The sequence below is a fragment of the Octopus sinensis genome, linkage group LG4 (genome assembly GCF_006345805.1).
Source record: "Octopus sinensis linkage group LG4, ASM634580v1, whole genome shotgun sequence".
NCBI lineage: Eukaryota > Metazoa > Mollusca > Cephalopoda > Octopoda > Octopodidae > Octopus > Octopus sinensis.
In genome coordinates this window covers 10,685,444-10,702,928 of record NC_043000.1, presented here as the reverse complement: position 1 = coordinate 10,702,928, position 17,485 = coordinate 10,685,444, and the positions used below count along the sequence as shown (strand labels likewise).

Genomic DNA, 17,485 nt, shown 5'->3' with positions numbered 1-17,485 from the left:
CATACCTTCTTATTATTATACTCTTGTTCCTTGTGTTGGTGCCATAAAAAATGCTATTAGTACACTCTATACAGTGGTTGAGAATAGGAAGAGCATTCAACCATAGAAACCAACCCAAATAACATGTACGAATACCAGCCCTTAGCAGTATAGCTCCCAAGAGAACTGACTCAATTTATGAGAATCACCATCTCTAACTCAAAAATGTGTGATCTCATGCCAGTGTTAGAAATCAACATTATGATTAATATCCTCTTGATATAGTGTAAAGTGGAAGTTATTATTACTATAATAGCTGTGTTATCAGCTCTTTGAGACCTTTGAAACTCATTTTAGAGAAAAACAATTTCAGTAAAATAGTCACAAGTAAACCACAGACTTCATATATTACAGTCTACACAATTTTCCATCAAGTGACTTGCTAATAATTAAGAAACAGAATGTGGTACAAGTTCATCATCCATAACAATTCTACAGCAGACAATAATTGTTAAAGCTTGTAGGCTAGCTCAGGGGAAGTGGGTATATATCAATATGGTAGTGGATAAACTGAGAGCAAATAGTAACAGAAGGTGAATTCTGAATATTATAAAAACAAAAGATTATAGCTAGATATGATGTAAAATTAATTAGGAATTAGTCATTAAATTTTTGTTTATATACATTAGTCATTTGATTAGAAAAACCTCAAGTACAGAACATTGTATGAGTATAAAACACTGAAAATATGTAGTTAGTCAAAATATTTACCGAAAGGAAATGGAAGACAAGATTATATCGTATGAAATTAATTACATTTGTTTACAAATATAATATTAATTGAATAATACATAACTATAATCTACTAGTTTTACTATTTGATTTATTACAGAGGTAATAATTCAGCCACTTGGTTGTTTCTTAAAGAGGTCGTATACAAAGTTTCACTAGCATAAAAGCAATGTCATTTATTTCCAATATCCTGTGAAAACTCTTCTGACCATGGGGAAACATTACATTACTTCAAAGCAGGCAAGATTCAGTGACAGGAAGGCCATTCAGCCACAGAAAGTCTGCTATAATAAACTCCATTCAATCCATGCAGGCCTGAGATAGTGGACATTAAAACAATGATGGTGGTGATGATGATGGTGATATATACCTTTAGAACAGTCATCATTGTTACAAAAATGTATATGTTTTGTACCTTTATAAAATAGTGAAACAGTGCAGTTTCATTTTAATATCAAGGTACCTGCATAGATTAAATGTTTCATGGTATTTAACCCTTTTGTTACTGTATTTATTTTGAGATGCTTTGTGTTTCTTTCAATTATTTTAAATATAACAAAGAATTTAGTAAAATAACTTAGTTATCATTAAGTTAGTGTTAAGAACATTAATTGTGACTAAGGTTTGGTGGCAGATTTTAATTCAGAACTTTTGAAAACAAGACATTTGTACTACAGGGCCAGAGCCGCTCAGCGGGTTGGTAACAAAAGGGTTAATTTCATTTGTGTGGAACCATGTGGTTAAGTGATTAAGGCATTGCCATTCATGATTGTAAGATTGTGGTTTTGATTCCTGGACTGGACAATGCCTCATGTTCTTGAGTAAAACACTTCATTTCATGTTGCTTTAGTGCACTCAGCTAACAAAACTTATTAATATGGTAAGTCACAAATAGGCTGGTAATCTGGCGTTGGAAGGTGGACCTGCCTAAATGAACAATCAGAAGGGGATTGACAGGCCACAGGCTTATCTGGTATCTGATGTTACCTTTTCTTTGTTAATCACATTTATCTATGCTCTAAATTCACATTCTACTAGTGTCACCTTTGTCTCCCATCTTTCCAAATTCAAAATAGTAAGACTAATATACTGAAGCCATACCGACTGACTCTTTTGCCTCCACACAAAAATTACCTGGGAGGTTAATTGAAAGAAATCAATAATATAGAAGTAAGATCCAGCAAGAAGAAACAATAAAAAATATTTGGTTGTGATTCCCAGCTGGCTGTTGTTTTACTTCATTTTCCCATCATAAACTTGAGATTGTGTATCAATGTAAGAACTCTATTAAAGTTCTGTTGTTTAAGCACAGGTCAGCTCTGATAAAAGGCATACAAACCATGACTGCTCCATCTTTTTGTATATCAGGGACTTAATTGTATCTTTGCCTTTTTTTAAAGAAAGTAAGGTGTGATTTAAGGGAATTTGGTTGCTATTTCTAACAAGTTGAGTGATCAAATAAAGCAGGGGTGGGAACCAATTTAGTACCAAGAGCTAATTGCAAGTACATAAGATCTGGGGGAAATACATTTGTGCTGAGAAAAATAATGACACTTTTAATTTTACAAATTCATAAGCATGCTATTTTTACTATTAACTTCCTATACAACACAGACAGTCCTGAAACACATAGTATCATAATAATCAAACTAACCTTGTTTACATTCATTTTGAAGAAAATAAGAAACTCTGCTATAAATAAGATAACACAAATCCCTTTCTATATCATTCATTTCAGTTCTGTAACAAAATCATTACAGAACTGCACTATTAACATAAAACATTTCCAACAAGATGTTAAGAGTTAAATTACAATTTTTATCTAAAAGCATAAACTTTCCCTTCCAAATATGAAGTAGGTAAAATTTTGTGAAATGTTTTCACAACTGACATTGAGGCCCTTATGCTACTATGAGTTGGATAGATCTGCCTTTCAGTTTAATATTTTCACATATAGCCAGATTCCCTCAAATCATACCTTGCTGTCTTTAAAAAAAAAAGGGATAAACATATCTATTCATAAATATACAAAAGCAAACAGGTAGGACATAGGTGGAATGTCATTGATCATAGGTCTGTAAAATCAGAACTGATCTGAGGAATAAGGAATATCATTGAGATTTTCTACATTTAATCACTCAAAATCACTCTCATTACATTTCTATAAGTAATATAGTTGTCACAATATTAACTTATGTTATATTCACAAATAAACTATTTAAAATTTTAGAACAGTGAATATAAGAGGCAGGCTATATATATATATAGGGGGAGAATTCACACAAAAAAACAAAAGACGAAGACAGGTGGTGTAGATAACAAATAGATGTATTAGTATAACACTTAGGAAGTGAAAAAGTCTTTAACATTTCGAGCCTACGCTCTTCCACAGAAAGGAACATAGACAGAAACAAGGAGAGAAAATAAAGAATGTGTAGTGGCTAGCAATATATACACATACACATATCTTGTTGCTAGTTGTTTGTGGTGTCCACGGCCAATATCCACTTAATGTTGCAGTGGGCAATGATAACATTAGCACAGTATTTTATTAAATTCTAATGCTAAGTTTAATCCTTCCTATGATAAAATTTCTCCTCAGTTGTTCTGCTGCTGCTGTTTCATACAACAGGATGCCCTTTCCATTGCCAAACTTTTCAGGTGTCTCTTATGCATGCAGAGATGTGGTGTACTTTTTCTAAAACTATTCCATTCAGAGAACATTTCTCTTCCATTTACTAAAATGCTGTAGAGAATGAAGTTGAGTGGTAGTTCTATGGGACCACAGGAGAGATTAGGTACCTTAAGCAACTATCTGGAAATTTTAAACACAAAACATAGCAATAACATTAACAAAATCAATATGTTCAGAAAAATATTCTTACCTTTGATAATGATTTAAGGGCACGGACAGCATCTCGTCGATCTTCCAATAATGTCGAAGACTGAACTCTATCACAGAGTCTTTCAATCTGTCAAATATATAAGAGATGAATACCAGTGAATACCCCAGAAATTATACATGTTAACACTATAAAACACCAATGACTACACAGATCAATATTATAATATACTAATAAGTACACAGATCAACACTATAATAATACACTAATATGCACACATATAAACACTACAATATACCAATGAGTACCTAAATCAATGCTACATTATTCCAATGAGTATACAGTTTTAACATTACAAAACACCAATGAGTACAAAAACCAACACTGAAATAAACCAGTAAATACACAAATCAATGCTACAATACACCATTTTAGAAGTGAATGTACTCAATATGTCGGAAAGGAGAAGGTAGGGATTCAGTGCTGTCTATATGGTATAAGGAACGGTGTCATAAGATTTTTTTTTAAATTGATAGAGAACTATTACTTCAAATGTACATGGCCCTTGAAATAAAGCCTACAAATTGCTGAAATTGTACACTACTTGTAGATTATGTCTGTTATTTATGGGGCATAACTAGAACTAGAATTGAGGCAAAAACCAGTGAAGTATGCAGTGTAAGAAAATCAGGGAGCTATTTTATCTCAATCATCAACAAGCAGATTTTTCAGACATATAATAGGCAGACAGTTTAATGTATATGTGTAAGGTTGACTTTACTACCATGCTACATACATGAAATGTGAAGCAAGATCATATGAGGAACAAAATTATCAACTTATTGAAAAGTTTCTTTGAAATTTCTTAAATGTATCTTTCATCATCATTAATCATCTGTTCCCCATGCTGGCATGGGTGGTTTGACAAAAGCTGGCAAGCTGTGTCAAACTCTATTGTCTGTTTTGAAACAGTTTCTATAACCGGATGCCCTTCCTAATGTCAACCACTTTACAGAATGTACTGGGTGCTTTTTCATGGCACATGCATCAGTGGAGTTACCTAGTAACTTGCAAGACAAAACTAAGTCCCCTCATTGGGGGGGGGGAGAGTATTGAGGGAAGTGACTTTGTACCAGTTGATGATTAGTTAAAAGAATAATAGAGGGATAGAGACAGGTGTTTTGCTGTTGAGTAATTACAAGGATATCCCAGCTGGAGAAGAAGAGCAAGAAAGAGACATAAAGAAAAATACAGGATGTAAAAAGCACCCACTACACTCGCGGAGTGGTTGGCGTTAGGAAGGGCATCCAGCTGTAGAAACACTGCCAGATCAGACTGGAGCCTGGTGCAGCCCCTGGCTTCCCAGACCACGGTCGAACCGTCCAACCCGTGCTAACGCGAAAAACGGACGTTAAACGATGATGATGATGTATCAGAACATATTTTCAAGGTACAGTGAGGGTGGGTAATTAATGGTGAAGTGATACAGAGGTAAGGATTAGGTGAGTGAGCAGAATGACAGAGGGAAAATTTCATTAGAATGTGAGATGGTTAGATAGGAACACAGTGAGCAGTGTTACAATTTAATCTCTAGATAAAAGTCATCTGCATTCTAGTGTTGAGGAAACATCCAAGTGGTTACTAGAAATTAAAGCACAATCTATGTTCTTAAAAGAAAAAAACAACAAAAAAGAAAGAAAGAAAAAAAACCCCCAGAAAATATAGTCCCAGATGTGCTATGCCTGGAAGAAAAGAAAAGACAACAATTACAGCTGAAACAACATTAATTATAGGCTTCCTCAAGCAGAGCTCATCTGAGTAGCAGCAACAACAACACTGAACAACTGATTAAACAGGTGGTGTTGTCAAAACTACATACATTTCAAGTCTGCTAACCAATTGATCTGACATGTTCTGCTTGCTGAACATCAAAGAAGTCAATGAATGACAACAAGATACCAAATTGCTGACAACTAAATTCAGTCATGTTGATACCTGTTGCTTTCTAATTCAGAACTCTGGCCCCCAACTAGTAGTTGAGGGCACTCTTTATGGTACAGTTTTGTAATCAATAGCAGCCCTGTATTTATTGCATTTTTTCTGTATCCTTCAGACTCACATATACACACACACAAATAATGTGTGTGTGTATAAATATATATATATATCATCACCATCATTGTCGTTTAATGTCCACTTTCCATGCTGACATGGGTTGGACGGTTTGACAGAGCTGGGAGGCTGCACCAGGACCCACTCTGATTAGGCAAGGTTCCTACAGTTGGATGCCCTTCCTAACACCAACCACTCCGAGAGTGTGGTGGGTGCTTTTCAAGTGCCAGCCAGGTGGCACTGGCATGGGCTACACACAAATGCCACTTTTTATGTGCCACTGCCATGGGTGCCAGTCAAGCATAACAAAACACTGTATAAGGTTGTACTATATAGAACCAGAAATGAGGCCTATTTTTTATGAGGTTTTAAGATTTCAGCCAGGTTACCGAGGTTGTCAATTCCATTCTCTTTCAAGCTGATGTGCAATTTTGTTTTGTTACAATGTCTGTAAGATGTTTGTGTCTGATTTTAATATAATTTCTCTGAAACCAGATTAGTTCTGTTAGAGTAGTAATGTTTTCCACTCAACTAAACTAACTGCTGTATTGTTTTTGTGAGACATATTTTTGGTTAATGCCAGAATACCTTGACTTTTTCTATTCAAAAGGGGTTTTATAATCCATTATTTACATGCTATTGTTTTTTTCACAGCTTCATGTGTTTCAAGATCCACCATTCTGAAAATGAATTCACATTCTTTCAAAAGTTTATAAAACTCATATGATGTCAAAAATATATCCATTCATATATACACACATACACCCACATGCATGCACACGCATACACATATATATTGCATTCACTTTCCACACATGCATGGGCTGGTGGAGTTGCCATAGTCTGAATCAGTTTTTATTCAGAATCATTGGAACATGTCCCTTTCATAGACTCCATTTTCAATACAAGCTCTATTATTGGATGCCCTTCCTACCATCAACAATTTTACAGTGTACTAGATATATTGAAGAGAAGTTATGTTCCGACTCAGGCAACAGGATGGCAAAGAGTAATAGAAGAGAGACAGTGACGGCAACTGCATATTTTCTGGTGAGAGAGAGACCTAGTGATGGATAATAATAAAAATATGTGATAAGAGAGAAGGTGATGGATGTTGAAAATAAGTGGTCTAGGGAAGGAGTGAAAGCTGGTAGTATAACCAGAATGGATATGAACAGATGTGAAATGAACCTTCATAGAGAAACATATGGATAAGAGAGAGAGAGCATTAAGAATGATGGTAGACATGAACTGAATATGGATATACATCTTTCCTCTTCTCAACAAACCTCCACATTAAATATTTCACTCAGTCCTTTCTTTGTAACCAAAGCTGCAAATGTCAGTTTTTCTTACATATATCATTTAACAGTAGTTCCGGTAGTATATCAACTGCTTCAATCTCACCAGAATGGAATGACAAAGATTGTTAACATCACCCTCATTAGATTAAGGTAGGCTGAGTAAGACTGAAGAAATTCTCAATTTCTTTGCTAAAGAGTTTCTACAATTTGAACATTTCATTTCTTCAATAAATATAGGAACTCACCACACAAACTTATATATTATTTCATAAATTTTGCTTTCGAATCATTTTAGTAAGTTTAAAAGTTGTTTAGAAAAGAGTTTAATCGGAAAATGCAAGTCCTTGGAATTTATGATCATTCTAACTGAAAGGAAACAAAAGATGTTAAGAAAAAAGCCAATAACATGGGTGTTCAATTCCTAAGAGAACCAAATTTAAAATTGCTGTAATAAATTCTAATAAACAGTTCTAGGAAAACAATTATGTAGAATAAGAAAACTTATAAAACACAAAACAAATTCCTTTGAAATAAACTTCACAATAAAGCTAAAGCTAATGTAAAAAGAGTTGATTAGATCAATGTTTTAAGTCATATCCGTACAAACGAGATATATAAAAAGAAGGTGGGGTGCAATGGCTCAGTGGTTAGGACAGCGGACTTGTGGTTTCAATTCCCAGACTGGGCGTTGTAAGTGTTTATTGAGCGAAAACATCAAAAGCTCCATAAGGCTCCAGCAAGGGGGGGGGAAGGTGAACTCTAGCAGTACTCTTTCACCACAACTTTCTTTCACTCTTTCTTTCTGTTTCTGTTGTACCTGCATTTCAACAGGCCAGCCTTGTCACACACTGTGTCATGCTGAAATCTCCCTGAGAACTATGTTAAGGGTATACGTGTCTCTGGAGTGTTCAGCCACTTACACACTAATTTCATGAGCAGGCTGTTCCATTGATCGGATCAACTGGAACCCTCGTCGTAGTGACTGATGGTGTACCACGATAGAAAGGAGAATCTTCAGGGAGGAGTAGGAGGTAAAAAGAAATCTCAGCACAAGGTAATTAGGTCATATGATCATTTAAATATTAATAGCTACAGTTATTCATTAGAATTCCACCTTGACACAGCAATTCTATATTTTGCACAGTTCCTTTTCTCAGACATTTTTATTGATAAGCTGGTGTTGACATATTTAAAGCAGGGAATATCAAAAAGCAAACAAGATTGTTTAATTACTGCAGCTAAGTTTGGGCTCTTTTCTAGCAAAACACACACGTACACACATATTACTGAAACCTGGTCAGCTAATGTTACAAAATGGTATGTAGTAGTATTCCACAGGAGTAACTGAAAACTAATTTTTCATACAGAATGTTTACTATTACCTATAAATGTTCTAAAAATGGAAGCAAAGAATTATCAGTTTGTAATATAATACTTGCATATTTGTAACTCTCTTTATAAAACAGTTTAAAGATAATTTCATCAAAAATTTTCAAGAAAGAATTTTTTTAATCATATAAAATTAGATAATTCTGATATGAATAATAATGATAATAAAAACTGATCTAAAAACAGACTAAACATTTCCAATCAAGAGAAAAATAAATAAATTTTAAAAAATGTTTACAGCTCTACAAAAATGTATGACATAAATGTTAATGTATGTGTGTGTGTGTGTGTGTGTGTATATATATATATATATATATATACACACACACATATGTGTGTGTGTGCAAACCTCTGCATACACTCACTCTTGGGAAATGTTTCATTGTCGTTATTTTAAATTGCTTAATCAGTAAATTTTCTTCACAAGAAAACCATATCCAGTCAAAGTGGTTCTATGATCAGGTATGTTGAGGAAGTCTAATAAGGCCAAACACGTCCAAAGTTGTCACTGTACTTACCAATGATCAAACTCACTCTCCACTGTACACCATTTGATTTTTAATCAATTAAAATTTCAGGGTTCTCTCCCTTGTTTTCCTTTCAACATTGTCATTAACGCTAATCCCCTTTTATTTTTTGTTATCACTTTAAAATCAATTGGCTAGATTCTTGAGGGTGTGGGTTTGCCACACTTAACTAAAGGCACATAAAGTTTTTGATGTATCTACTTATTTTATAATGCTATTGGTGAACAATAGTATCGTTAGTTATACATTATGAACAGGTCAAAAGTAGCAAGATACTAACATCTCTCGCAAACTACCGTTATTATTATTATTTTTTATTTTTGTCTTTCTTTCGGCTATCCTTCTCTAAAATACATCAGCGATATATATATATTTATATATTCTTTTACTTGTTTCAGTCATTTGACTGCGGCAGTGCTGGAGCACCGCCTTTAGTCGAGCAAATCGACCTCAGGTCTTATTCTTTGTAAGCCTAGTACTTATTCTATCGGTCTCTTTTGCTGAAACATAAGTCGGGGTGCGTGGCGTTCACTTATTCCATAAAGGAAAAAATACATTAAATACTACAAAACCTATACGTAGGGCAGACACCAGAACCCTAATACCTCATCAGTTATCGACCGAAAAATACAAATACCTAGTTTCATGTCTATATATGATTTTTGATTTTTCCAGTTTCAGCTAATGAGCTGTGGCCATGCTGGGGCACCGCCATTTATATATATACATTATATATATACATTATATATATACATATATATATATATATGTATATATATTATACGATGGGTGTATGAAGTCTTGAGCCTCAAAAAAAAAAACATGGTACAAGACTTCTGATGAACGTACAAGACTTCAAGGCTCAAAACTTTTCATACATATATATATATATATATAACAATAATAAATCTCAGAGCGAGTTATAAACAGTAGCGGCAACACATCGTGATGCATATATGCCATTTGAATATGGCTAACCCATAAGGGTGGATGCTACTGTAGTTTGACTCCCCTTCACAAATACTGACAGGACACAGATAGTGTGTCTATAGCCAGCTGGAGGAGATATCTTCCTGGGGCTACAAACTACAGTAGCATCCACCCTTATGGGTTAGCCATATTCAAATGGCATATATGCATCACTATATATATATAATACAAAATGGGACAAGAACGCATATATATATATATATCGTTAGTAAATCATAAACTCGAAAGAGAAGCACACTCTCTAAGTTATAAGAGCAGTAGAGTAATAAGATAGTTATGGCTGGTATAGTCTTTTTTAACTCCTTTACTTGTTTCAGTCATTTGACTGGGGCCATGCTAGAGCACCACACACACACGCATATATACACACACATACATAGCAGTGGCGTAAGGAGGTTGTTAGAAAAATTTGTTACTCTGGTATAAATATAAACATACGAACTTTATGCTATTTCTATACTAATACAACTTCAACATGACTTAATTTTTGGTTCAGCGGCGTGGGGGTATAATTAGATTTGGAAACAATAATATAAATTTGTGTCCAGAATATATGCTCCGGACACACACAAACACGGGGTTAATCAACTGATACTTATATATAAGCAGTTAAACGTTCGACCCGCGAGAAATACGAATCAAATTGACCTCGAATCACACTAGTCATCTTCAGACACATTACATACAGACGGAACGATCGTGGTTGGAATGCTTTAGATCGTAGATTTGTTCAACCGGGGCTATTCTGGAACTAAACAGCAACTGGCATTTATTTTATAGACCCGTGAAGTCCGAAGGAAGTCGACACTAGTATGATTTGAACTCAAAACAATGAAGTACTGAAACATATCGTACACAATAATAGCTGCAAAGCATGGAAGGCGCCAGGGATAACTGAGACAGTCCAGAAAAGTGTGCACCTCCTTTTGTTTATTGTAATATGCATATTAAAATATTACGATTATAAAAAATACGAGACTCGACTCTCAGATGAACCAAGTCCCACCAGGATCAATAAACCCGATTCTTTAATTCGACTGAGTACAAAAGAGTCAACCCCAACCGAATCTGACTTCGGTGTCATCAGCAGCATTAAACAAACAACAGCAGCAGCGATGACAATGATTTTCTCACAGCCGTAGCAGCTGGACACACAAGGAGGCGGGTCGTGTTTAACTCACACATCATCGGTAGTCACAACGATCTTATTGCATTGATAACAGTAACCAGATTTAGGAGTAATACACAACGCAGGTCTAAAGTAAGGCTACCGAGCAACAGTTGTGTTGTTTATAGCTCCGGTCCGGGTTTGATCAAACAGACATGCGAATGATCAAAGACATTCCAGCCGTGACAATCATGTCCTTTCTATCCTTATTACAGATATAGTGTATAAAGGACTGAATTATTCGATATGTCTTACTTTTTTTTAACCCTTTCGTTACCAACCTGGCTGAAACCGGCTCTGGCTCTGCAGTACAAATGTCTTGTTTTCATAAGTTTTGAATTAAAATCTTCCACCAAACCTTAGTTACAATTTATGTTCCTATCACTAGTTTAATGACAACTAAGTTATTTTACTAAATTCATTGTTATATCTAAAATAATTGAGAGAAAAACAGAACATCTCAAAATAAATTCAGTAACGAAAGGGCTAAAGATACTATGAGTGTAATATGAGGAGATTTGACTGCTATTTCAAGTAGATCGAGTAACAACCTAGAGAATCATTGATTCACTTGGACAGTATTGAAAGAGAGAGATGTAGATGGGTTGACATATAAGAAACATTGGGCGTACGTTAAAAACAAAACAGTTTAATTTTGTAGAAAGAGGGTAATGGAGCGGAATTCACAGAATCGACACAAATATGTTACTGGTACTTATTTTTATTGCTCGTGGCCGGATGTGAATTGAAAGCAAGAGATATGGATACAATAAAGTATTCAATTCAATATCGTACAAGATACAGCCGTCTCCGGGAGTCTGTCTGTGCGTCGTGGAGTTGTAGGGAGAGAAAAAAATCTCAAGTTAAGTCTGTGTGTGTGTGAGCTTGATGATTAAATAAATGGCAGTAGAGAGAGAAGGAGGAGACAATTTACTGGGTTTATATAGTAAAGGTATAGGATAACATAGTATAGTATAGCATAGTATGGCATAGTATAGAACAGAATGAGTGGCGTAGTTCAGTGTGATAACAAATCAGGATATTACTCATGCTAACGGGAGATGGGAAGTTGTTGAGATGAAGAGACATACATACATACATATAAATATATATATATATATATTATATATATATATATATATATATATATATATATATATATATAATATATATATATATATTGGCCTGCTCGCTTAGCCTGCGGGGTGGCGTCATCTGAAGGCTAAAGCAGTGCGAAGCGCATTGTGACCAGCGATGTGTGGCAACATGTGATAGCCTGGTCGGTCACGGTGATATATATATATATATATATATATACAGGGTGTCCCAAAAAAATGTATACACATAGTGGTTCGGCAAAAAGAAAACGATAGAATAAGTACTAGGCTTACAAAGAATAACAAATTTACAATTATTTAAGGTGTGTATACATTTTTTTGGGACACCCTGTATATATATATATATATATATATAATGTACATACATAGAGGAGAAAGAGAGAGACATATGTGCATGGATAGAGGAGCGCTTGACAAGCAAAATGCATCGATATAAACAATTCCAGTAGGTCGGTCCTGGAAACTGATATGGGGGTTAGTGAAGGGGGAAACTCCGAGTAGCGAATCATGCAGGTTCGGGGTTTTCAATATCCACACACACACATAGAGAGAGAGAGAGAGAAAGGGAGAAGGACCGTGTGAGAGGTTAACACGTAACAGGTTATCGGTGATGTGTCTTGTCAGTTAAGTTGGTGTTGAGTGAGTGTACGAAGAGGTCATCTACTATAATAAGGGACCGAATAGGAGAAAATTAGGAGGTAATTGTGTTTAGTATAGACTCGACTTATTATTACATAAATACAGAATGACAGACATTGATTGGGGAAGAGAAGGAGAGAGAGAGAGGTGATGGTGATGATAATGATTGTTGTAGACGGGACGTAGCAGCCGATAGAACCCGGTGCAGGAATATTGCCGAGTGAGCGCTTGAGGGAGGGCACAACTAAGTCATAAATGGATGAAATAAATAGCTGACACATTCGGAAAGAGTTGTGCGAACATTAGAATAGTATTTGGTATTTACCGTCTCAGCACTGGATGGTTGATTGCCACCTTGAGGAGTTCCTAAAACCTTTCGGAAGTAATTCATGTTGATGGTAGCGAGTGACTCGCCTACAACGCATGCGCTAACAACGTGGCATATCCCAGCATACAATTCACTCGCACGTCACGTAGTCAAGTAGCAAGAGTTGTCTCTTCTTGTCACCTCGTTTTCACCTCTCACTAAACCTTATTGCTTTCTTCCTCTCCCTTTATTGCTCTTCTTACTTTTGACCCTGACCCAGCTGAGCCATGATCAGATGTGTTTAAGCTGTGACTGTCTTCCTCTCCGATTCAGACATACTGTATTTAGGACCACATGAATCTTTCGTCTTTCTCTTTTTAGGATAGTTATTTTTTGTACTACCCACAAAGGGCTAAACACAGAGAGGACAAACAAGGACAGACACACGGATTAAGTCGATTATATCGACCCCAGTGCGTAACTGGTACTTATTTAATCGACCCCGAAAGGATGAAAGGCAAAGTCGACCCCGGCGGAATTTGAACTCAGAACGTAACGGCAGACGAAATACCTATTTCTTTATTACCCACAAGGGGCTAAACATAGAGGGGACAAACAAGGACAGACACACGGATTAAGTCGATTATATCGACTCCAGTGCGTAACTGGTACCTATTTAATCGACCCCGAAAGGTTGAAAGGCAAAGTCGACCCTGGCGGAATTTGAACTCAGACGAAATACCACAAAGCATTTCGCCCGGCGTGCTAACGTTTCTGCCAGCTCGCCGCCTTTTTAGGATAGTTTGGTGTGATTTGGCTCTTGTCGTTTAACCCCGGGCTGTGCTCAGAATGAACAGTGGACCTCAAACCAAAGGCATTCCAGCATGATCATTTCTTTGTGTATTCTAAACAGTATCTAGGATTATGTTATTCAATGTGTCTATGATACAGGATAAGGGAGATTTAGTTGCTATTTCTAGCAGGTTCAGCGATCGCATCGAATCCTCGCTCATGTTGTTCTTATTGAGTAGACTAATGACCAAAGGCATTCCAGGCTTGACCATCCTAATTTACTTCAATTATCCTATTTCTTTACTATCCCCAAGGGGCTAAACACAGAGGGGACAAACAAGGACAGACACACGGATTAAGTCGATTATATCGACCCCAGTGCGTAACTGGTACTTATTTAATCGACCCCGAAAGGATGAAAGGCAAAGTCAGACCTCGGCGGAATTTGAACTCAGAACGAAACGGCAGACGAAATACCGCAAAGCATTTCGCCCGGCGTGCTACCGCTTCTGCCAGCTCGCCGCCTTTTTAGGATAGTTGGTGTGATTTGGCTCTTGTCGTTTAACCCCGGGCTGTGCTCAGAATGAACAGTGGACCTCAAACCAAAGGCATTCCAGCATGATCATTTCTTTGTGTATTCTAAACAGTATCTAGGATTATGTTATTCAATGTGTCTATGATACAGGATAAGGGAGATTTAGTTGCTATTTCTAGCAGGTTCAGCGATCGCATCGAATCCTCGCTCATGTTGTTCTTATTGAGTAGACTAATGACCAAAGGCATTCCAGGCTTGACCATCCTAATTTACTTCAATTATCCTATTTCTTTACTATCCCCAAGGGGCTAAACACAGAGAGGACAAACAAGGACAGACACACGGATTAAGTCGATTATATCGACCCCAGTGCGTAACTGGTACTTATTTAATCGACCCCGAAAGGATGAAAGGCAAAGTCGACCCCGGCGGAATTTGAACTCAGAACGTAACGGCAGACGAAATACCGCAAAGCATTTCGCCCGGCGTGCTAACGTTTCTGCCAGCTCGCCGCCTTTTTAGGATAGTTTGGTGTGATTTGGCTCTTGTCGTTTAACCCCGGGCTGTGCTCAGAATGAACAGTGGACCTCAAACCAATGGCATTCCAGCATGACCATTTCTTTGTGTATTCTAAACAGTATCTAGGATTATGTTATTCAATGTGTCTATGATACAGGATATGATTTAAGGGGGATTTGGTTGCTATTTCTATCAGGATCAGCGACCACATCGAATCCTCGCTCATGTTGTTCTTATTGAGTAGCCTAATGACCAAGGGCATTCCAGCCTTGACCATCCTATTTTACTTCTATGTGCATGATTCAGTTATCCAAAGTGTTCTTTTTTTAAGACATCGATGGGGTTATTCGAGGGCTATTTGTCTGCTATTTCTAACGGATTGAGCAATCGCGCAAAAGGTCCCTTCCTCGAGTGATCCCCGTAAAGATCTTCCATTGACACGTTGTTTCGTTGCTTTATTTAGTAACCAGATGGAATAACAGAGAATATAATCTTAAATTCGATATTTTATTAATCTGATATTGATTGTTGCTTTTGTAGCTATAGACACATTCACACAGCTATACTAATTTCGTAGGTGACACGGCACTAATTTTTCTGGAGGAGATATAGCCAATTGAACTTATAGGTTGTTTTAGATGAATTGTTCCACGTCAGATCAGATGACAGGGTGTCGTTGTGTAACTCCCGATCGAGCAGATCTGTTGTTTTAAATATACTATGTCTCTGCCTACCTGAAGACCATATTAACATTAATTGTATGAAGTGAAATATTGCACTCAGACCATGTGTTTTCTCCACCTGTCGGGACTATTTTTATATGCCTGTTGCTTAGTCCCCAAGGTAGCGGTAGCGGCTTTTAGCATGGGTTCGCAAACCCCCTGGTAGTGGTGGTGGTGGTGGATCCACAAAGAGATTATGAAGGGTTTATGAGTTGTGTTCAATGTTTTAAATGGCTTCAACATAATATGTATTACTTGGTCAGCGTCATCCTTTATTCTCTCTCCCTTTTCCCTTTTCATTGTTACTTATTACAGCGATATTGCCCCAGCTTTAAGAAGAATTTCGCTTGATGAGTACATCATCATTATCATCATCGTTTAACGTCCGCTTTCCATGCTAGCATGGGTTAGACGATTTCACTGAGGACTGGCTAACCAGATGGCTGCACCAGGCTCCAATCTTGATTTAGTAGAGTTTCTACAGCTGGATGCCCTTCCTAACGCCAACCACTCCAAGAGTGTAGTGGGTGCTTTTACGTGCCACCAGCACGGGAGCCAGTCAGGCGGTACTGGCAATGACCTCGCTCGAATGTTTTTTCACGTACCACTGGCAAAGTGCCAGTAAGGTGATGCTGTAACGAGTACATAGTTTTTATACCTGTGGTCGACTGCTAAGTACTGACTTGTGATTTAAGCTGAACATCTAATCAGCTCAGTTACATTTTATTGGCAGCAAGATAATATAGAAGCTTCTACACAGTAGCATGACCTGCTAGATGTAGCAGCTAATTCTCCCATGGATCACACCCTTCCTTCATGAATAGTGAAGATAATCAAACTATGTAGTTCATTATATACAAAACAGAGGGATGGTCATCACTAGAATGCCTTTGACCATGGAACTGACTTAAGGTCGACTAACAACTGACTTATGATTGATAGTCTTATCTGATATATTTTGCTCTTGATGTAAATGTGATTCTAATTGCAATATGTGGCAACAAATCTCAGTGTTTTGAGTGATGGGAAGGGTCTTTCATGTAGGTGAGGTATTAAATTGGATTCAAATTTTGACCATATGCTTTATTATTTCAACCTCACTAGAAAGTTAAATAATAGTGTGGTTACTGAAGGATATAGAGTGGTTATTGAGAAACAGATTGTGCATCTGGATATTTCCTATATTTTTCTTACAAATTGAAAATAGTGACTTTTTTCAGTTGCGAGTTGCTGTTTAACCTTGGGTCACTTCTCACTGAGCAGGGCTTAAATCAGAGATGTTCTGCTCATGACTAGCCTCTCTTTTTTTTTGTATATCTAGGGCAGTCACAACTAAACTGCAATCAGTAGGACTTCTTGAATGGCATACCAATTTTTTCAGCCATGTGGCCTGCCTGATAATAAGTCATGTCTCATTCAGCTTGTGTTTCAAAAAACGTTGCCCATCATTGATCTAAGACTATATTGCATGCCCTCACACTTTTTTCTAAAGCAGTAGGCATGATTTGAGGGAGATTTGGCTGTTATTTCTAACTGGCTGAGCAACTACATAGAGGCTCCTTCATTGGTTTGATAGTTTGAGACTTAATATAAGAAGGGACATTTAGATTGCTTGAGCAATTCCAGATGTTCAGTTCCATGAACAGTTTCTTAATATAGAAATGTATATAAGGTGGTAAGCTGGCAGAACCTTTAGCACACCAGGCAAACTGTTTTATTCTTTTTATTCTTTTACTTGTTTCAGTCATT

At 36.7% G+C, this 17,485-nt stretch overlaps 1 protein-coding gene across 4 annotated transcripts in view; it reads right to left on the bottom strand.

Annotated features, from left to right (window-relative positions):
- LOC115211058 (general vesicular transport factor p115) overlaps nt 1-13,345 on the bottom strand; it is a 70,492-nt gene extending 57,147 nt beyond the window's left edge. For all 4 annotated transcript variants that reach the window (XM_036501752.1, XM_029779939.2, XM_029779941.2 and 1 more), the window contains exons 1-2: nt 13,187-13,345; nt 3,657-3,743 (exon numbers count right to left, since the gene is read on the bottom strand). In XM_036501752.1, coding sequence (XP_036357645.1) covers nt 3,657-3,743; nt 13,187-13,252 — 153 coding nt within the window. In that variant the 5' untranslated portion in view covers nt 13,253-13,345. The remainder of the gene's footprint in view (nt 1-3,656; nt 3,744-13,186) is intronic.
- Between the last annotated feature and the right edge of the window lie 4,140 nt (nt 13,346-17,485).